Source organism: Mastigoproctus giganteus, chromosome 10 (assembly GCF_048544385.1).
Source record: "Mastigoproctus giganteus isolate SK-2022 chromosome 10, ASM4854438v1, whole genome shotgun sequence".
Lineage (NCBI taxonomy): Eukaryota > Metazoa > Arthropoda > Arachnida > Uropygi > Thelyphonidae > Mastigoproctus > Mastigoproctus giganteus.
Window position 1 is genome coordinate 86,144,737 of NC_143584.1, and position 23,560 is coordinate 86,168,296.

Consider the following 23,560-nt stretch of genomic DNA (forward strand, 5'->3'; position numbering starts at 1 on the left):
ATTAATTCATTTGAGAAAATTCCTTTGGTTTCGGGTTGCATAATTATTATGAAAATATTGTTACTACCGAAAACCCAGAAAAACTGATACGTTTATTATAAACTAAGATACAAAAATAAACAGGGAGGTTTCGGGGCGAGGTGTGATGTGTGAGATTAGAAGTCTCGGCGGCGTGCTCGGGCAAGGATTTTCCGACCAAGGTAGTTGCTTTTGGGATAAGAACAAAAGGGGTTTGCCAAAATTAATCCGACCTGCATGTTTCAAAGAACCCTTTATTGACACAGCATTTAATAATGTGTCAATGCATCTTTGGTCCTAATTACGCACTTCGTAATTATCTTCTTCGGTTGACTCTGAACTAATTTTTAGTAACAGAAATGTAGAGTACTTTGGTCTGTTCTCCTTCACCAGAGCGATCGATTTAGCGTTTGGTTGTGGACGTGTTGGTTTGGCCCGAAGCCTAGAGTCCAGTTCATACCAAAGGTGTTCATTGGAGTTACGGTCAGCGATCTAGGCAGGTTGGCCATTTAGTCTTTTGCACTTGAACATCAACAAGCTAAGTTACTATAGGTGCACTATAAGGGTGCATTGTCAAGCTTAAACGTAAAATGGTCCCTGTCCAATACTAATGGTGTCGTAGGATAGGAATAGCTGAATATCCAGAATAACAGCATACTGCATGGTATTTCGTGTTCCAGTATACCCTGTATGCACGAAAGATGCTTTATTTTGTGTGAAAATATCTATGGCGGCACCAGAGTAAAACCGTTTAAATTTTTGAACGGTTTGATCAAACCTTACTAACTTATTCTACTTAGAAGGTTGATGTTGATCAAAATCTTGAGAAGCAGATTTTATTAAAGTCTGTATTTTTTTCGTTCTCTATGTTTTTGAACTCGTTCCTTTTCGACACGAGAGGCTTCTTCGGTGGCTTTGAAGCTTTTATTCTTGCATAATATTACTACTCGCTCCTTACTCTATCGAATCAACGTTAGTGACTGAGTTGGTGTCATTTAGGAAGTGACGCCATTTCTATATCTTAGTATGAACTTGCTCCACCGAATCAACGTTATTGACTGAGTTAGCATCGTTAGCGCCGTTTAGGAAGAAACGTTATTTGCGTCAATTAAAATCTAACAGCCACCTTATAATAGGAAGTGACATTGATCGCGTCATTTCCGTAAAAAATTTCGTTACCAATCAATTGCGTCATTTTCGTAAGAAAATTTCGTTACCAATAGGTTTTATTCCAATGCCGCTATATATGGTTTTACATCAAAAACCCAGGATGATGATGATAGTAGTTTATCTAGATTTCATGGTAGGGACGACACACCCTGTTAAATAATTTTTCGTGAATCTGCCGGACTCAAATATGGCCATCAGATTGGAAAAGAGTGCACCACCATTCTTCACTTCATAAGACTAACATCGTTCGAAGGGGCAAGTGATGCACCAGGATGGATCATGCACTAGGCAGCTTGATGCTGTTTATTGCGTGCTGTGATGTTTAGTTTGTGTGCTGTATTTCTTCTGTAAAATATTCCGTGCTGTGGACCTCTGTGCGTATCGTCCATATGTAATATTAGTTCCCGTGGCTTCTTTTTGAGCTCATAAATGACTGTATTCGATCAGGATTGACGGGACTCGCGTACGACCTTTTCTGAGAGCTTTTCAACTTTCTCTTTCTGTGGTTTACCTTAACATTTCCAGTTTGTAGTAGCATGACGTTTCCATTTGGTGAGTACGTCGGCAATCTTTGATTGAGCGTCTTGTAGGTTGCTGTGACTACCTGTTGGAGTTACTAAACGCAACGCGTCGACCTTCTCACTTTTAGCGTGGTGGTCGTTGTAGGGTTTTAGGCACATCAGAAATTTAGGCCACATTGAGCCCTATATAATATGTCTGTAAATTGCGTGTGCTCCGTGTGTGCTCTAAGGCAGTCCTAAGATGGACTACCTTAGCCACATTGTGAAAAAAGGCCCGTAAAAATTAATCGCGTTATTGATTGGATTCGAACTCAGGTCCTTCCCACCCGGTGGGGCGGAGATGATGGTGACAATACCAGTGAGAGTACTTTTAGTGTGAACGCGATTGCTTTTATACCTATTCATGAGAGATGCGGTCCATTTTTTTCTCAAATCCAAGGTCCTCCGTAACAGTATAGTGGTTTCACCACTTCTCAGTCCAGTCATTTGGAGAATCTAGGTTCCAGTCCCGTCATAGACTGAATGAATTTTTTAAAGTCCTTTTCAGCCGAAGCTGTAGTTAGCTGATCTTAGGCGGAGGGAGTAAGGTTTTTCAGCCGCGCATACACATACTTGTTCAGACATAGCACATAAATGATGCAGTATCATCTGTGTCACTGATGAACCTGAAACCCACGAACAACAATCCTCCCAGATTAATACTGTATTTAAATCCTACTATTGCGTCCTAGTTTTAATGAATCTGGAGCACATCAAAAACAGGGGAGCAAAATTTCGATTTTGGTAATTCAAAAATACGTTTCTTTTGGTAAGGACAAGATTTCGAATGGTGCTTAAATCATTTTGATCAGATATTCAGTTCAAGATTTAGGCTTCTTCTTAGGACAGATTCGCACATAAAGGTGTGTGTGTGTGTGTGTGTGTGTGTGTGTGTGTGTGTGTGTGTGTGTGTGTGTGTGTGTGTGTGTGTGTGTGTGTGTAGTGCTAAGGCTATGAGGAGTTAGCAAATATTCTTCATTCAGTTTTTCTCTTCTAGCTTGACCAAGTATCGAAACCTCAATTTCTGTGAGATAAAACCCATTCGACTCCTGCGACCGGCTAACCCGGCCAAAATACGAAAATGCTTGCAAGTAAAGTATTCCTTTCGTATCTGTGAGATTTGAACCTAGGCAGTTTTTGCAAGGTAACGGTAGATTTTTAACAAGAAAATTTTAAAAATTTTTTTTCCGAATGTTTTTATATATTGTTTTATGATTTATTATTATGTAAAATAATGAGTTATTTCTTTGACGTCTGTTGTATGATTTCAGTGCGGCTAATGGTGTAGCAAATTCTTGTACGCTCCAATGCAAAACTCGATTTTGGGGACCTGTGTTGTTAATTAGCATTAGCATCAGTAGAGGCATTTGAAAGGAAGCGGTGCAAGAAAGGAAGCTTTTTCAGCATCAGCCAAAAAAAAAAAAAAAAATAAAATAAAACCCAGTTCCACTTCACTCCTTCGTTCGTTCGAAATACCTGTCCAGCTGAGCCTTAAATTTATTCAGACTATCAACTTCCACGACAAGAGATGGAAGTCTGTTCCACTAACCAACTACCCGCTGGCTAAAGGCAAATTTCCGCACGTCTATCCTACACCTGACTTTCCTAAATTTGAATTTATGCCCTCTCAGGTGATTATTCTGGGCAAGAGGATGAATCCCATCAGCATTGAGCATGCTCAAACCATTCAAAGCTTTATACACCTCTATCAGATCACCTCGCCGGTGCCTAGTCTCCCGACACTGTAATTTGCAAAACTTAGCCTTTCTTCATAAGAGTACCCCTTTTTTCCATTCACTAATCTTGTTGCCCTTCTCTGTACTCGTTCCAGCAGCTCTACATCCTTCTTGAAATGAAGCCTCCAGATCTGTATACAGTACTCAAGGTGTGGCCTGACTATTGCCTTATACAAGGGAATAATCACCTCCTTATCCCTGCTAGAAAAATTCCTGTATATCATTGACAAGACACCATGAGCTACTCTTTCAGCCCGTCTGCACTGCACAGAGAACTTCATATCTGCCTGCACAATTACCCCCAGGTCGTTTTCATTCTCTACCACTGTCAGTGTAGTACCACAGAGTTGATACGTTGCTCTGGGATTGCTGTTTCCCATATGTAGTACTTTATACTTGTCAATGTTAAACTTCATTTGCTACTCTCAGCCCATCTGCTCAACCTTTCCAGATCCTGTTGCAGCAGCATAGCTTGATATAATCATCAATATCATTCATAAATACCGAAAACAATAATGGACCCAACGCTGAACGCTGAGAGACTCCACTAATAACATTAGTCCACGATGAGCAGTGTCCATTGATTACCACTCTCTGTCTTCTCCTGCTAAACCACCCCTTTATCCATAGCAGCAATTTGCCTCCAATGCTACACTACTCCAATTTGTGCAGCAGTCTTCCATGTGCAACAGTATCAAAACCCTTTCTAAGATCCAAGAATATAATATCAAAGTTATTCCCTGCATCATAGTATCCAATCCAATTGGTCAGGAAAGACATCCCCTTAACAAAACCATGCTGTGTCCGAGTTATAACTGAAGTCTTGTCTAGATGATCCTGCAGTGCTTCTTTAACCAGTGCCTCCATTAATTTTCCTGGAACAGAAATTAACTCACAAGTCTATAATTAATTGTGTCGGCCTTTGATCCTCCTTTGTGAATTGGGGTCACATTCGCACATCTCCAGTCTGTGGGTACCTCCCCTGAGTCCAAGGAAGCTCTCATAATTATGGCTGAGGGTTTGCTTACTTCCTTTGCTGCCTCCTTTAATATAACTGGATAGATCCCATCCACCCCAGGTGCCTTTCTTGTATTTATCTTCAACAATTTCTCCTCCACTTTACTCTCAGTTATTACAAGATTCTCTAGCTTACTGCCAGAATTGAATACACCTCAGGCATTCCCATCGCTGAATAACTCCTCATGTGTGAATGTCGATACAAAATAGTTTGTTAGCTACCTGAGCAGGATCATCAATAGTTGACCCGTCGATATCAATTGGACCAATCTGATTCGTCCCCTTCCTTCTAGAGTTTACTTAAGTAAAGAACTCTTTGCTGTTTTTCTTTGCATCCCTTGCCAAAGATTTCTCGTAATCTGCCTTTGCCTGCCTAACCTCCATTGTAACTTGGTTACAGATCAACTTGTATCTAACATAGGCTTCTGTGTCACTTGTTAATTTATATGTATGCCATGCATTTTTCTTCTCTGTTATATGTCTCATTAGTTCATCTGACATCCATTTAGGTCTAAACCTTGAACAATATTTCTTAGTTGGTATGTAAAGCCTAGTAGCTTCCAAGATAAGTTCTTTGAATGCTTCTCATTTTGAATTTGCTGTTGGTAACATCATCAGTTGATCCCACTGTATAGAATTTAAATACTGTCTCAGACCATCGTAGTCCATTTACGAAAGCAATAACCCTCCCCTTTACCCCTGATGGTAGTTACCTCTTTGAGTAAATCCCACTTCAGCACATTGTGATTACTGCCACCTAGTGGTTCCTTTATCTGCAGATTCTTAATGCATGAAGAATCACTACTGATAATCAAATCAAGAGTATTACTCCCTCCAGTTGCCTCTCGAACATGCTGATGTAGAAAATAGTCATCCAATAAAACCCCAAAAGCCTTGCTAGTGTGTGAGTGACCAACCCACAAATTCCAGTCAATATCTGGGAAATTAAAATTTCCCCATTATAAGATTCTCTGATGTACTGGCCCACTGTATTTCCCTGTACATTTTCTTATTATACTCATCAGAGTCATTAGGCCTATAGCACACTCCTACTCTCAATTTTGATCTCCCAATGCTTATGTCACACCAAACCGACTCGACACTGCACTGTCCAGCGATGTCGACTGGCTTCACTTCCTTGGATTTTTATGTGTTTCTTAAGTAATAGCATAACCCCTCCTCCCTTCCTAAACTGTCTATCCTTTCTGTAGACGTTGTTCTCACCAAATTCCAGTTCTGCATTCCTTATTTCTGTGTGACACCACGTCTATGATATCCCAACAATATCCGCTTTGATGCTTTGAGCAATACCTCAAATTCATCAAATTTATATACCAAACTCCTAGTTTTGGTGTACACGCAAGTATACATGCACCTGTTTCTATTCTTAGCTACCCTAACACAACCCATGTGTTTACTTGTACCGCAATGACTTCCAGCATCCTCTGAAATATCCTGCATCTTGTTTTTCAGACTTCTTGTCATTCCAATAGAAGCAGTGCAAGAATCCCTTTCACCTCTGCCAGTGGCTACTGTTAATTTATTAGTCTTTGTATCCCCCCAAGCTAGCAGTTTTCGACCCACCTAACACTGCCTCGATAGCATCAGCAAATATTCTTGCACCCTTTCTATTTAATTGTATCCCATCCCTGTAGAAGCAGTCTCTCTTGTTAACAAATACAGTCCAGGCTGAAAAAAATTCTACCCCTTGAGCCTTGCACAATCTTTACAGGGCCGAATTGATCGACAAAATGTTTATTGGTTAATCGGCGTTTATGGGTTCACCTGGACATACTGGGACACTGATGCATTGCGCTAGTACGTTACACGTAAGCTACGCCACCGAAAGAGTTTTTTTTTTTTTTTTTTTTTATGAGAACCCCAAACACGAGAGGTATTATAACCTATAGTACTTAGTACCGTGCTTGGGTTGGAGGTTGAGAAGACGAAAGAAGATATTTGTTGATATTGGACTTGAACTTCTGTAGATTGTAATTTTCAGGAAATACGTATGAAGGAAGGTTGTTCCAGAAAACGGCAGTTGAATGAATAAATGAGGAAGATGAAAAGTTGGTTCTGTGGGTTTGAAGTTGGACAGTAAATGGATGTTGGCTGGTGGCGGCACGTGTTCGGACTGTTTTGAAAGAGAGAGCGGGAATTATAGAAACTAATTCAGAAGAACAGTGCCCATGGAAGTATCTGTAGAAGAGACATGCAGCAGGAACAGTGCGTCTATGAGAAAGCGAATGGAGAGACTCTGTTAGAGATGAATCATTAATTAACCTAACTGCCCTCTTCTGAATGGAATCAAGAAGCCTGAGAGAGGTTTTGGGGGCACCACCCCAGATGTGGGAACAATATTCCATGGCAGGGCGGATTTGCGATTTATACTGAGTGAGCAGCTGTTTGGGAAAAAAGTAACGCCGAGAGCGAAAGAGAAAACCAAGTTTTTTAGATGCAGAGGAAGCAATATTTGTAATGTGCTTGTGCCAAGAGAGATTAGAAGTCAGGGTAATCCCCAAAAGAGATATATCATTTTGCCTAGAAATCGGAGTGTCACTAAAGATAAGCATAGGAGCAGAAGAATCCTTTTTGCGAGATATAAGACAAGATTGAGTTTTAGAAGGGTTGAAATCAACTAAGTTGTCTTTGCCCCACTGGAGAATTACCTGAAGATCGGCATTTAGGGAATTGGCAGCAGATTTTCGAGAACTTGAAGCTGATTGAGCTGGACAAGGTTTCTCAAAATGGAAAGTTAAATGCAATGTGCTATCATCGGCAAAACTATGGATAGGATTTCCAGTCAATGGAAGAAGGTCATTGATATACAAGAGGAAAAGAGTGGGGGAAAGAACTGAACCTTGGGGGACACCGGCATTAGTGGAGAAGTTAGAAGACAGAGAGCCATCTATCATCACCCTCAGTGAGCGATCAGAGAGAAAACTGGATAACCAATTACTAAAAACAGTTGGCAAACCATAAGATGGAAGCTTGTTTAGAAGACCTTTATGCCAAACACGATCAAAAGCCTTTGAGATGTCAAGAGTAACTACTTGTGTTTCACCGAACCTTTCCATTGAATTAGTCCATAAATGGGTAACATAAGCCAGAATATCACCAGTGGATCGACACTGACGGAATCCATACTGGCGATCGTTGATCAGACGGAAGGTTTCTAGGTAGTTTAAGAGTTGGCGGTTAATTGATTTCTCCATTACTTTAGAAAGAGTAGAAGTAATTGCAATGGGACGATAATTGGATGGGAGGGATTTGTCACCCTTTTTAGGAACTGGCTGGATATGAGCAAATTTCCAAGCAGAAGGAAAAACACCTTTGGAATAAGAAAGTGAAAAAAGGCGGCAAAGAATAGGAGTAAGTTCAGGAGCACAGGTTTTGAGAACAAGTGGAGAAATACCATCCGGACCTGGAGCTTTCTTAGCATCAAGGTTCATCAAAATCCTTCTGATATCCTTTTGACGGAAGACCACAGGAGGCATTGAATGGAGTGTGTTAGGAATGGTGGGAGGTGTTTTACCAAGATCATTAATACATGAGCTCAAAGAAAAATGGGATGCTAGCAGGTCAGCTTTATCCTTGGCTGAAGTGACAACAGAACCATCTGGTTTGGACAGAGGTGGGAGCAGAGATGAGCAAAAGTTGCGGCCAATAGCTTTGGCAAGAGACCAGAATGCTCGGCTACCATTAGGGCAAGAAGCAAGTTTCCTACTCTTAGCCTGTTCAAACTCTAGTTTGGACTGATTAATAACTGCTTTACAATTGTTGCGAGCTTTGGTGTAGGCAGAAAATGAAACTGAAGAATTGGAAACAAGCCAATTACGATATGCAACGTTCTGGTCCCTAACGAGTTGTGTGTCCCTTTGGATGCTGTTATGGAATCCAAATGATTAAGTTTATTTGAAACTTCGCGTGTGCCTTTCTTCAACTTATATATTCTGCATGTTTGTGATATTCATGCTTTTGTTCGCACACTTTTAAATTGGTCCCTGTTTTGCTTACATTACATTTCGCATCGAGATTGGGAAGGGTGTCTTAATACGTTTAGCAGGGAAGAGTATGTTATGGTAGTGTTTAGTTGTCTTAGTTCCTTTACCGAAATGTATAAGCTCTATAGAATACAGGTCGCTATACGTATATGTTAAGATAATAGGCCAGTTAGTTAGCATTAAACCTGATTCATCTTTAATTCGTCCCTGAGATAATTATGTTAACGTGCTCATTTGGCGAAAGGCTGCTTCAACAAATTTTAGCGCTATGGTAGTATTATGAATTAAAGGTATCACGTTATAATTTAACCGCAGAGGTCAACAATAAAAGTCCGATTTTATATTGTGTAAGGACTTAAGGTTAATTTAAGAGTATAAAATATAAAGTTACGTACCATAGCTGATATAGCTCTGACAACTTTAATGGGATTGCCTCGTGCTGTGTAATCTAGACCAGACCTTTCCAAGAGGTAGATAGAAGCTGGAAGAACAGCATCTGAAAACTGCAACAGAAATGTAGCTGGAATTACTGCATTCTTTGTAAACATTTCTAATGGTGTGGCAATAAAGTTCTCGGACTGGTGCAATAAAAGAAAAGGAGACAAAGTCAAGGAACTCAAAAATGGTTTTATTTTTATTCGAAGTAATCATCACCTGATTGAATGTACATATTACATTATTCTAAAAGTTTTTGAAAAGCGTTAACGAAGGCGTCCAAAGAGATGAAGTTCAGTTCGGCGGTTACGTTTTTCTTTATTCCTTCATCCTGAAATTTCTTTCCCCCGAGGGAAGTTTTACGTTGGGAAAGAGAAATATGCTGGTGCTAGATTGGGAGAGTAGAGTGGATGGTTGATCTGTACAATCCCACGTTTCCTCAGAAATATTTTCACAACAGCGAAATGGGCGGACATTGTCCTTCAATCAGAACCAGCTGCCTTTTTCTCGAAGTTATGGTCTCACCATGGAAATGTGCTTTAATAGTCTTTTAAGCACCACTCCGTAGAATGCAGCATTGAGTCTCTCTCTCTCTCTCTCTCTCTCTCTCTCTCTCTCTCTCTCTCTCTCTCTCACGCACACTTTCAGGTACAAATTCCTTGTGAATTGCACCCTGTTTGTCGAACAACATGATCAGCATCGTCTTGATCCTAGATTTCTGTAAACGGAACTTTTTGTCTTGTGATGGTTTTGAAGTCCACTACGTGCTTTGACGTTTCGTCTCTGGATCGTACTGAAACACACAACACTCATCTCCAGTAACTATACAGTGGAAGAAATTAGGATTGTCTTGATAAGTCTGGATAAAGTCTTCAGATGATGACACTCTTTGTTGCTTTTTCCCATCAGTAAGGCTGTGTGGCACAAATTTTGCACAAACCTACCTTTCGTTAAATCTTCAATCAGAATTTGACGAATCGTCTTTTTATTCATATCCAACTCATCAGCCATCATTCTTAGGGTGAAACGACGGTCTCTTGCCACAGTTTCTGAACTTTTGCAACCCTGTTTTCATTTCAAGAGGTTGACGGACCCCAAGTTTGTGGATCATCGCGAACATCCTCACATTCGTGTTAGAACTACTTATACTATTCAAGCACACTATTACGACTTAACGTTTCATCACCATAGACAGTTTTTTTTTAACATTTCATCCGTTTCTGTTTGCAGCTTTTCTAAGTTAAAAACAAAACTTGACATTCGTTCTTTGTTCCATTGTAAAATCATGACATGAAACGTTAACACAACTTACGAGACTGGTGGTCATTGTCAGCCTACTGAATAATCTCTGTACCGTCATCTGTTGGAGGAAGTTTGAACTACAATACACCATATCCATTTATTTTCAGATTCATTGAACATGACTGCAACAGCACCAGTTTGGGAACTTTACTGTCACGCCTCCTATGTATTGCCTTACATACTATAGCGTCCTTAAAATATCAATTTGAAATAGATGGGCCATGAATTATTGCATTTACTGCACGGTAATGCAGTAAATGCAGCATATGATATCTTGTGAAGTATTATCATTAATTTAGAGACTTTTTTTTTAATTTAGAGACTAACGCTATTATTTAAATTGAAAACCTACCATTGCATTCTTCTTGATATTGATTGAGATTTCTCATATGGAACAGTGTTGTCGGATCATTCTCCCTGTGAGCTTGTGTAATAGCTGGATAAGATATTCTAAAGCAGGTTGTATGATGCATTTGAGAGGAGATGAATGGCGTCGACGACTTTAAACCGAACTTTTTTTCTTTTCTTTTACTACTTCTTTTTTTTTTTTTTTAGATCATTCCGTTATCTAAAAAAGAATATTAAAAAAAAGGTTCGGCTTATAGTCTAGCCCGACCACCTAAGTTACAGGAGTTTACAACAAAAACGTAATGCTAATCCGATTTTAGTTGCGTTATTTTAACCAAAAACCAGTAATACTGTATTTAGCAGTTAAGTTGAACGTGGGCTTAAATCACAGTCAATTTAAACGTGGGCTTAAATCACAGTCAATTTAAACGTGTGTGTTATTGCAACCCCATCTTAACCACCAGGCTACGTCAGACCTGCATTGTAATGGTGATTCATGTGTGTGTGTGTGTGTGTGTGTGTGTTGATGATCTACTGAAATGAAAACCGCGCTTAAAACGAGTTTATGCGGAATCAATTTCATGTTTCCAGAATTAGAGTACACGAAGTACCTGTCCATAAATCCAACGCCGCCCTCTAGGTTGAGTATAAGTACCAACGTACACTTTGCCCACATCGTTTAGAACATATTCACGCCTCCAATCTTCACTTTCCATATATACCATGTCCTCTGAAAACAAACAAAAAGTTTTTTATTATCAGTTCTTTTGTTTCCGTTAAACAGTGTGTGAATTCTTATTCTTACAGTTTATTAGTAATGAAAAATACCTGGGGATAATTGTGCAGTCAGATATGAAGCTCTCTGAGCAGTGTAGAGGCTGCCAGGACAGCTCATGGGATTTTGACCTAACATAACCTAACCATGATATACCATGAACTTTGCTAGAAGGAATAAGGAGGTGATTATCGTATTGTGCAAGGCAATGGTCTGGCCACATCTTGAGTAATGCATACTTGGCTAGAGGCCTCCTTTTAGGAAGGATGTAGATCTGCTGGAATGGGTGTAAACAAGGCTATTGAGATTGGCGAGGGGAACAAAAGGATGGTCGTACGAAGAAAGGCTTCAGTTCTGCAAATTGACTAGACACCTGCGAGGTAATTTTATTGAGATGTTTAAGGCTTTCATTGAGCAAGCTCAATGCTAATGACATTTTTCTTGCTAAGACTGCACACATGGGAGGCATAAATTCAAATTGAGGAAAGATGGTTGCAGGATAGAGGGATGTTTGGTTGCAAGTGGGGGATGTTTGCCTTTGGCCAGCGGGTATTTCCTGCCTACAGGTTGCGCGTTTTTTTTTTTTTTTTTTTCGTGAGAACCCCAATCCCGAGAGGTATTAAAACCTATAGTACTTAGTATCGAGCAGGGGATGAAGGTTGAGAACAGGAAAGAAGATACTCCTAGACATTAGACTTAAATTCCTGTAGATTGTAATTTTCAGATTGTAATTTTCAGGAATTATTTATGAAGTGAGGTTGTTACAGAAGACGGAAGGAAGAATAAATGAGTAAGAAGAAAATTTGGTTCTGTGAGTTTGAAGTTGGACAGTAAAAAGAGGTTGACTCGTTGCAACATGTGTTCGGACTGATTTGGAAGAGAGAACGGAAATTGTAGAAGACAATTCAGAAGAACAGTGCTCATGGAAGAATCTATAGAAAAGGCATGCACCAGAAACAGAACGTCTATGAGACAGAGTGGAGAGACTCTGTTAGAGATGAGTCATTAATTAAGCTACCTTCGCCCTACCATGGGATAATTACCAATATTCCATGGTAGGGCGAATTTGCGATTGTACAGAGTGAACAGCGTTTGGAAGAAATGTACCATTTCTTACCATCATGCAGAGGAAGCATTATTTGTAATTTTCTTTGCCGAGAGAGAGAGAGAGAGAGAGAGAGAGAGAGAGGGGGGGGGGGGTCAGGGTAATTCCCAATAGAGATGCAGAGGCGGACAAAAAAAATTGCATCACCTTAAAAATGTAACATTTGTAATGAAACGTATAAGATATTGTTTGATGCAGTCATTTCGTTTGCCGCAAAGGAAAGGTGTTGCGTCAGATAACGCTTCTATTGCATCAGTCAGTAATTGAAAGGTTCCGTTCTCTCTTCCGTCCTCTGGTGTCTCAGCCGTTTCTATAAATACGGCGTTGGAAAGGTATACACGCTCATTAGTATCCTGTTTTGCGGAGGTGTAAGCGTGGCTCCATATGTTCAGTTGACACCAAGAAAAAAAAGTGTAGCTGTTGCTCTGTCCGAGGAAGGGTTTTCTACGCGTGCTACAGCTGATAAAATAGCTTGCCACCAGTCAACAGTATCCCGGGTGCTAAAATTAAAGCGTGAAACCGGTGATGTGAAGAGAAGACCTGGATCAGGCCGTAAGAGAGTGGACTACGCCTTCCCAAGATCGATATTTGAAACGGGTATACCTTCGTAATTGCCATGCTAGTGCTCCTGATGTAAAACTGGACTTTGAGATGGCCTCTGGTGTTGAAACAAGTGCACGAATTATCCAAAGACGGCTTTCGGAATGTGGTCTGCATGCCTATCGGCCCAAGAAGAAGCCTATGTTGACCCAACAAATGAGGAAGAAGCGACTTGCTTGGGCTAAAACGCATGTTTCATGGACAAAAGGGCAATGGGACACCGTAATCTTTTCTGACGAATCGGAATTCCACCTGCATGGCTCGGATGGGAAGCGATATATCAGAAGATGAAAATCGGAGACATACCATTCTCTATTTCTCTACCATCCTGACTGCATAACAACAACAAAAAAAAAAAAAAATCCCGGCTGGTCAGATGGTCTGGGGATGTATAACAAGCAAGGGGGGGGGCGGCGAATTAAGTTTATTAACGGAACGGTGAATGCAGAAACCTACACTGCTATCATGGAGGAGTGCCTGAAACCCATTATTAGGGATCACCACACAGACGCCGAAAACTGCATTTTTCAACAGGACTCAGCACCTTGCCACATAGCAAAAGGTTTTATGCTATTTAGATTTAATGATGAGTTTGTCTTGTTGTCTCACAAGAAGTTCATTAATACAAAAGAGGAAAAGAGGGAGAAAGAACCGAACCTTGGGGAACACCAGCATTAGTAGGGAACTCAAAAGACAGAGAGCTATTTACCATTACCCTCTGTGAGATGTCAGAGAGAAAGCTGGATACCAACTTACAAAATATCAGTTGGCAACCCATAAGACGGAAACCTATTTAGAAGACTTTTGTCAAACACAATCAAAAGCTTGGAATGTCAATGGAAACCGCTTGAGATTAACCAAAGTTTTCCATTAAATTTGTCCAAAGATGGGTAACAAAAGCCAGTATATCACTATTGGATCGACACTGACGGAATTCATACTGGCAATCATCCGTGTCGATCCAATAGTGATATACTGGCTTTTGTTACCACGTTATTGGAACTGAGACCGCGTTAAAATATACGTGGTCTCAATTCCAATCTCAATGATGTCCATTTCCATTTACAGTCTGCCAAACCCCAAATCCTCTTCCTGACCGAATCTCAATTATCAGTTGATTTCACTACTGCCCATTTCAGTTTTCCAAAGTATCTGCTACACTTTCCAACTCATATGGGCAGTAGTGGAATCAACTGATAATTGGGATTCTGTCAGGAAGAGGATTTGGGATTTGGCAGACTGTAAATGGAAATGGACATCATTGAGATTGGAACTGAGACCACGTATATTTGGGAAATGAACGCGGAAGTGTTTGTGAGGTCTAGATCTTTTCGCAGGTAAGTTTTTTCTGTTAGTTTGACAATTCATGATTTATTCAGTAGCAAGAAAGGTAGCGAGGATATGCTGAAAGAAGTAATGAAATTCTTGGATATGGCGTACACGTGGCAAGAATGTACCCGGCTGCTTGACATAACGTGGCCTCGACAATGCCCGCGCATACACACTACTCGGACTCCCTCCATTTACTATCTGGCAGAGTAAAGGCAGCAAGATTATACACTAGGTGATCCAAAAACCTCCTAGAGTTATCAATAGGTTCGGTCCGGTGGACTATTTAGGGGCCGGACTATGAACACCGTGATTGTTGTGAAGTGGAAAAGGTACTAGCGTACTGCTGTATTATCCATGTTTGTATATGCTTGCCAGTAGTATTATTGAATTATAATTTAATTTTCTGTTATTTAGAGTAAATTACTACAGGCGTTTTAGAGCACATTTTTTAGGATTAGCGAATCTAGAAATAAATTGTAGTTTAAAAATGAAACAGTGAACATGTGGCAGCCTAGAAAGTTGATTTCGAAAAAGTATAAAACCGTGCTTTCCTCTAACTTCCCCTCCTTCGTCCTAATTACTACTACAGTATTTGTTCTGTGGAATGTTAACGAAATAGCTATTCAACTAAGATGAGGAACAGTTTGTACAGGTTATAGTATTATTCTTTTAAGTTTGGATATATCTGTATTACTTAGTAGTCAGTAAGAGCGGATCAAAATAGAATCTTGACAATGAAAGTAGAAAGGCATTGACGGATGGGAGTAATGCGAAACGGTATTTAAAGAATGTAGTTTTACAAAAGGATGGCTCTTAGCAGGACAGAATGGAGTGGAAGAGATACTGATATTAATATTATAAGATACTAATATTATTAAAACTATAAAATGATATAAAGATGGATTTTTAATGATTCTCTTAAAAATGTCAAACCACTGACCTTTGTTCCATGGATTAAACAGGATGTACACATTATCTTTACATTCGAAACTCACTCCATGTCTTATCACGTCTGTATGTGAAGATGTCAGGTAGGAAGTAATGTTAATCTTCCATAGACCTATTCCTACAGTTGCTGGAACTTGCACATGCAAGGTTATTATATTTCCTTCGTGACGAGAAATATAAACATCCCATTTTGACTGGTGTTGGGTAAACGACTTGTTTTCGGAAACAGGGAGATAGACCAAAGTTCCCTTTCCCAATTGTCTCTTGGGACCTGAAGAGTAAAAGTGATTTATTATTATTATTATTCTAAACAAATTTTTTTATGAATAAATTGTATTGTTATTAAACTCCCTGTAACGTTATGCGCATATTAATAACCCACACTTGTTACTTTAAATTTGGCTAGTACATTCCACCTTAACTCGAATTCCAACTTTAATTTACTTTTATGTTTTGCTAATTTTATTAAGATAATGCTTGATTTCTGTCCATGCTCAGTAGTACAGTAACTTTTTTTTTTTTTTTTTTTTGCTACAGAAGTCTTATTTTATTATAAGGGTATCTTTTTTTAATAAAGGATCGACTTGGAAAAACTATCATTCAGAAATGATATGATACGGTATTCAGAAATGGCATAATAGCAGCAAATAAAGAACCATACAGCTACTGTGTTACTCATACTGTAACAGCATAACCTTTCCTCCCTTCCAATCCTTTCTGTACACATTGAACTCCCCAAATTCCAATTCTGCATTCCTTATATCTGTGTGACACCACGTCTTTTCCGTTAGTATGGTGCTGTCTCAGTACAGCTTGTGGGTTGGGGTCTCTAGTACTGCATGGGGTTCGTACTTGTAATACGGTACACTTTCTTTGATCAACTGGTATTTCCTCGCTAGCTTCTGATGTATTATCCTGGCTACATGATCGTGTCTATGAGTGTATTCAGTTTGGGTGATTACCTTGCATCCTGCGGTGATGTGTTGTGTTGGATCGTTTTTGAGGCCAGGCGGCATCGTCGACATGTGTCATGTGACTCTCCGGGCTCCTTGGCAATGTATTTTCTATAGTTTCTGGTGTTGATTACCTGTTCTTGGATGGCGAGTATGAACCTTCAGTCTCGGGGATTTATTATTATTACTTATTCTCCTTATGGGAATTTTTCTACCCCGTAATAATGTTGTGTTCGGTTACTATTATTATTATTATTATTATTACTGTGGTCGTGGAACTGTCTGATTATACTGCTGGTGTTTAGGATCGCGGCTTTCTGGAGTTCCTTGTATGTGTCCTTTGAGAGGCCTATTGCTGCTAGGTTCTTAACGAGGCTCCTCGGCGCCATGTCGGTTGTTGGCACATGGCCTTCTCTAAATAATGATTAATTATGAACTCTTGAAGGAGTTCATAATTAATCATTATTTTTCAATTCACAACAAGCCTAATCACCCTCACACTTTTTCAAGTTATGCAGGAGTATCTAATATAGATATAACGATGGCAAACTCTCACCTCATTTTGCGGCTTACTGACTGGACTGTGTATTCGGACTGGTGTTACCAGTGACCATAGAGTCATCTATTATATGCTTTCCCCTGATTCTGCCGTTCCATCTTCATACACTTTCTCACAGCCAGAATTAATAAGATTTTCCATCAGAAATATTGACTGGAATGCTTTTGACTCTTCCATTCCTCTGGACCTTGACGAACAGAAACTTGCTTCTTTTGAAACTTCGCCTATTTCTCATCAAGTGAACTATATTCAAAATGCTATAATAAAAGCGTCATATAAGTCTTCTAGGAAAAAGAGGGTTAATCAGAAGACGTGTTTGTGATGGACGCAGGAGTTATCCCAGTTAAGTAGGCAAGTTCATCGAGCCTGTAGGTATTACCTAAGGTACAGAGACTGGCCCCAAGCCGACGTTAATCGTTTTTACCAGCAGTATTCTTCATTGAGGAAAAGCTACGTAAAGGCCATTGCCTCTCGAATGCGTGAAATGTTGATGAATTTCGTTCACACCTCTGGAAATGCTAACCCTTGGGGTTCTATATAACATTGTTAGAGGAAAGACCTTTGGTTGTAACATATTTGGCTCAATTGTGTCAGACTCCGTGGAGCCACTGAACTGGCATGATTCTGCAAATGCAATCTTAGATGCTCTTTTTCCGTTGGATGATCCTGCCTCAGACTTAGCTGTTCATTCTAAAATCCGATCAGACAATGAATCTTATGTGTCCTCAACAACCACCGAACCTTTTACGTTGGATAAACTGCAGGCTGTCTCGCATAAAGTTAATGTTCAGAAGTGCCCAGGACTAGACCTTGTAGAAAACATTTTTATTATCAGAGTCGTAGAGTCGTAAAATTAAAACTTTATGTTCTTCTAAACTTATCCAACAGATGCCTTCAGGAAGAAACTTTTCTGGAAATTTGGAAGGTCGCTCTAGTTAAGTTGATCAGAAAGCCGGATAAGCCTTCTGGAGCGGCTAGATCGTACAGGCCGATCGCTCTGCTGGCTAATCTGGGTAAATTGCTAGAACGACTAATGGCCATTAGATTGAATAAACTACTGGTAGAACAGGATCTGCTTTCAAGGAGTCAATATGGGTTCTGTTCCGGACGTTTCTGCGAGGATGCTCTTGTGGACTTTGTCTCTTCAGTTAAAAACTCGGTACATAAATATGTACCAAGTTTTTCTGTCTGTGCGACTAGGGTCTCCTTGTTGAGTTTGAGCCGTTTTTTACGTTTGTCTATCTTCATTATGGTTTGGTAGACTGGCTTTGTGCTTTACTTGAAAGTAATCTCCCAAGTTCTTAATCGCTTTCTTCTGTTCTTCAGTGAAGTCTGTCAAACCCCCTCCCTCATTCTTTCTGGACTATGGTAATCCTCTCAATGGCAGAGGTGGTGTTGGCAGCTCTAGATTTTCACTATCCTGGTAAATTTTATAATCGCTTCCATCTCGGTGTCGGTCCAATCTTTGATCCTGAAGGGGTATGTTAGCATTGGGGCAACATAGGTATTTATGGCTCTGACCATTCAGCTTTGTTTTTAACAGGCTCCTCAATCTCTGACGGCATTTCTCAGTCAAGATGGTCTTAGTCTCCTTGTGTTCTTACTGTTGAGCCTGCAACATCCCCAGATATTTGTAGGTCTCTCCCTCTGTCATGGCTTCAATCTCTTCACTAGTCTTCATCTGGTAGTTTCGAGTTTGTACTTTTAATATATTGATGATGGTAGTTTCCACCTACTGGATTTCCCTGATGCAATACGATCTTGCATTTGCTCTGATCAAACTGCATCTTGATGAACACTTCAATGATCCTGAGTAGCTGTTGGAATTGATTCTCAGTTGTCGCAAAGAGTTTTCTGTCGTTCATGTACATCAGGTAAAAGAGGGTATACAGGTTCTTTCTTCAGAGTATTTCCAATCATTGTATATTTGTTGTTGTTGTTGTTGAGCATGGTGGGCAATAGGTTGAATGTTAGACTGAACCATAGTGGGCTCAGGGTATCTCCTTGGATGGTTTCTTTTTTAATAGGGATCGGTCTGTTTATGATGTTCTCGACCTTGAAGGTGGTCATCCATTTCGCCATGGTTACTTCTAGGAAGTGTGGCATTATCCGGCTGACCTTCATTGTAGATCTTCAATGTAGATCTTCATTGTCTCTATCAGCCAGCTGTGGGTACGAAGTCGAAGGCCTTGCGGTGGTCGATGTAGGCCGTGTATAGGTTCTAGTGCTTCTTGTAGGCTTGCTCCATAACCGCTGCGTCAATAGTCAATGGCTACTTGCATCTTTTGCTCATCTGCTTACATCATTCTGCTGCTCGTATGTGATGTACTGGCTCTCCAGTGTTCTGATGTCTTCTTAGTTATGCAACTGGTCAGGACCTTGTACATTGTTGAGAGGCAGGTGATTGGTCTCTTCTTGGACGGGTTTGTGGGGTATTTTTCCTTAGCTTTCACGTAGGCGATTCCTTGACTCGGAAGTTCTGGTATTGTGTCAGGGTGCTTATTATGAACTGCTTTGTTAAGTGCCTATTTGCTCTGCCTGTGTGTGTGTGTGCAGCTGATTTTGTACCTATAGTTGTGGATGTTTTCTATTGCTTGGGTTTGCCAGTTGTGGTCTTCGTGATCGACAGTTTTCTTTATCCTGAATCTCCCATTCTGTAATCTATTATATATCCTTAGTTTTCTTCAATTCTAGGTGTATTCAGAGGGTACAGCCAGTATGGCTGCACTTCATAACTCCTCTAGTGCTTTCCTGTTGGGGTAGTTGGGTGGGTCCATTACCTCTTTCTCCTCTTGTTATCTCGTTGCCCGGTTTCCTCCGGGCACTCTCCCTGTATCAATGAAGTCTCTTGCACTCAGCAAGTAGCTTATGCTTGAGGATGTCCAGATATTCTTCGATTCTCGGATTATAGGTCTCCTTTTTGCTTTGGGTATTGTCTTCCTTGAGGATGGTCTTCACTTTTCCGATCAGTTTCTTCTGTTATACTCTAGATACTGGGTCAGTTGTACTGTCTCGACTCTTAGCTCTGTGATCTTCTGTTGTAGCCTTCTTTCTCAGGTTGGTGGTTCTGTGTCTTTGCGTATTAGCATTAGTAGAGCCATACGATGCAAGAAAGCAAGCTTATGCAGCATCAGCCAAAAAAAAAAAAAAAGAAAAGAAAAACCCCTTCCCATTTCACCCCTCCATTCGTTCTAAATGTCTGTCCAGCGCCGCTTTAAATTTATTTACGTTATCAACTTCCACAACAAAAGATGGAAGTCTGTTCCACCAATCAACTACCGGCTGGCTAAAGGCAAATTTCCGCACATCTGTTCTACAACTGTCTTTTCTCAATTTGAATCTGTGCCCCCTCAGATTCTTAATCTGAGGAAGAGGAAGAATCCCATCAGCATTCAGCTTGCTCAAGCCATTCAAGACCTTATACACCTCAATCAGATCACTTAACAGGTGCCTACTCTCCAGGCGCTGCAGTTTGCAGAACTTAAGCCTTTCTTGGTAAGAGCACCCCCGTTGTTCCCCTCACCAATCTTGTTCCGTTTCTTTGTACTCGTTTTAGCAACTTCTTCATAAAACGAGGCCTCCAGACCTGTACAGAGTACTCTAGGTGTGGCCCGACCATTGCCTTGTATGACGGGATAATCACCTCCCTGTCCCTGCTAGCAAAATTCCTATATATCATTGACAAGACTCCATGACCTGCCCTGGCAGTCCATCTGCACTGCTCAACGAACTTCATATTCGACTGAACAATTACCCCCAGGTCTTTTCCACTTCCCTGAGTGTAGTACCACACAGTTGGTATGTTTCTCTTTGGTTATCGCTACCCATATGCAGTACTTTGCATTTGTCGATGTTAAACTTCAGTTGCCACTTCTCAGCCCATTTGCCGAACTTGTCTAGATCCAGTTGGAGTAGCATACTATCTTTACTGTTGTTAACAACCCTGCCAACCTTTGTATCATCTGCAAACTTGGACAGTAAACCTGATATACCTTCATCAATATCATTGATAAATATACAAAACAACAATGGGCCCAACACCGAACCCTGGGGAACTCCACTAATAACATTTGTCCACGAAGAACAGTGTCCATTGATTACCACTCTCTGTCGTCTCCCACTCAACCATCCCTTTATCCATTGTAGTAACTTACCCTTAATGCCATATCTCTCCAATTTGTACAGCAGTCTTCCATGTGCAACGGTATCAAAAGCTTTCCTGAAATCCAAGTATATGATATCAAAATTATTTTTGGCATTCAGTTCCTTTGTGACCACACCATAATATCCAATCAAATTGGTCAGACAAGACCTCCCTTTAACAAACCCTTGATGTGTCTTAACTATTACTGCGTTCTTGTCTAGATGATCCTGCAATGCTTCTTTAACCGGTGATTCCTTTATATTCCCCAGAACCCAAGTTAAATTACCAGTTCTATAGTTACTTGTGTCACCTTTTGAATCCCCTTTGTGAATTAGTGATATATTTGCACATCTCCAGTCCATGGGGACCACCCCTGAGTCCAAGGAAGTTCTCATAATTATAGCTAAAGGTTTGCTTACTTCCTTTTCTGCCTCCTTTAATGTAACTGGACTGATCCCATCCACCCCAGGTGCCTTTTTTATGTGTAAGTTCAACAATTTCTCCTCCACTTTGTTCTCGGTTATTACAAAATCACTTAGTTCCCTGCTAGAGTTTAATAAACTTCTGGCACTCCACTCATTGAATAACTCCTCATGTGTAAATGTAGATGTAAAATATTAATTCAGTTTATCAGCTACCTGAGCATAATCATCAATAGTCGACCCATCTATGTCACCAAGGATTTCTCGTAATCTCCCTAACATTCTTTGTGACTTGATTACGGACTAGTTTATATCTGCCAAAGGCAACTGATACTTTATATGCATTCCATACAGTTTTCTTCTCCGCCACGAGCCTGATTAGTTCACCTGACCTCCATTTACGCCTAAACCTGGAACAGTATTTCTTAGTTGGAATGAAAAGCCTAGTAGCTTCCAAAATTAAGTCCCTGAAGGCTTCCCAATTAGAATTCAACGTTGTGAACAACATCAATTGATCCTACTGTACAGAATTTAAAAACTCTCTGAGATCCCTGTAGTCACTTTTACAAAAACAAAAGCCCTTCCCTTTTAAATGCCTTGATGGTAGTTACATCTTTAAGTAATTCCCACATCAGCGCATTGTGATCACTGTCAACCAGTGGTTCCTTTATCTGCAAATTCTTAATGCATAAATAATCACTGCTGATAATCAGGTCAAGATTATTACTCCCTCTGGTTGCTTCTCGAACCATGTTGCTGTAAAAAAGAAAACAGTCATCCAATAAATCCACCAAAAGTCTGCGAGTGACCAACCCACAAGTTCCAGTAGATATCTGCAAAGTTAAAATCATCCATTATAAGACATTCTGATTTACTGGCGTACTCCATTTCTATGGACAATTGCTCATTATACTGATCAGATTCATTAGGCCTATAACACACACCTACTCATTTTTACCTTTGCCAGTGTTTATTTCACACCAAAGAGACTCAACATTGCATTGTCCACCAAAATCAATTGGATGCACTTCCTTAGATTTTGTTTCTTAACTAACAGCATAACCCCCCCCCCCATTCATGTCTTGTCTTGTCTATCCTTTCTGTACACATTGTACTCACCAAATTCCAATTCTGGACTGCTGATGCCTTGACTAGCAATTCAAGCGCATCAAATTTATTAACTGTACTCCTAGCATTGGTGTACATGTACCTGTTTCTACTCTTAGTTTCCCTTAACACAGCCGATGTATTTATTTGTTCCACTATGACTCCCAGTAGTCCTGGAAATCTCCGTTGCCTTGCTTTCTAGCTGCTGCTCATTCTAATAGAAGTAGTGCAAAAGCACTTTTGCTTCTGCCTGCGGCCACTGTTAACCTTTTAATCTGCGTATCTCCCCAAGCTAGCATTTTTTCGACCCACCTAACACTGCCTCGATAGCATCAGCAAATATTCTTGCACCCTTTCTATTTAAGTGTACCCCATTCCTATAGAAGCAGTCTCTTCTGTCAAGCACAGACCAGGCTGAAAAAAATTCTATCCCATGAGGCTTGCACAGTCTCTCCAGGGCCGAATTGATGGAAAAGGCTCTCATCATATACTCCCTCCTATCGTGTCTGGGCAGAATTGCACACACTTTCACATTCAACCCTAACTCGCCGCTTTTTTTTCAGCATTGACCTGTACTTGAGTAAATCTGCAGCTCTCTTACTCTTAATTTATTTTCTGTTGGTTTCTGGTTTCTCCTCCGTTCATCCCTATGGCTACCATCTGCACTGTAAATGGCTGGAAAAAAAAAAAAAAAAAAAAAACCCGAATTTCCGGGAGAAAAAAAAAGCTATGCTACCCTCGCCTGAGACGGATTAACTCATCCACCTAGTGAAAAAGGCCCATAAGAATGCCTCATGTCATCGATGAGATTCGAAGTAAAGTGTTTTCCGCCCGGTGTGTGGAGGACGGCGATTCTACCGACCGTGCTACTCACGAAGGCGATTTAGGTGGTTTGTCACTTGCCACAGGATTCTGTTGGGTCTCTTCTTCGGTATGTTGTGCGTCTTTGTGCGGTTCGTTCCCTTGGAATCCTGATAAGGCCTTCTTCCACTCTCGATAACGTCTATTTCCACTTCGGCTGTTCC

At 40.4% G+C, this 23,560-nt stretch overlaps 1 protein-coding gene across 1 annotated transcript in view; it reads right to left on the minus strand.

Moving 5' to 3' along the window:
- The window catches only part of LOC150079134 (hemocyte protein-glutamine gamma-glutamyltransferase-like), a 166,250-nt gene that overhangs the window by 76,927 nt on the left and 65,763 nt on the right, over positions 1–23,560 (minus strand). The window contains exons 4-6 of the mRNA XM_090382484.1: positions 15,343–15,621; positions 11,202–11,320; positions 8,901–9,008 (exon numbers count right to left, since the gene is read on the minus strand). Coding sequence (XP_090238610.1) covers positions 8,901–9,008; positions 11,202–11,320; positions 15,343–15,621 — 506 coding nt within the window. The remainder of the gene's footprint in view (positions 1–8,900; positions 9,009–11,201; positions 11,321–15,342; positions 15,622–23,560) is intronic.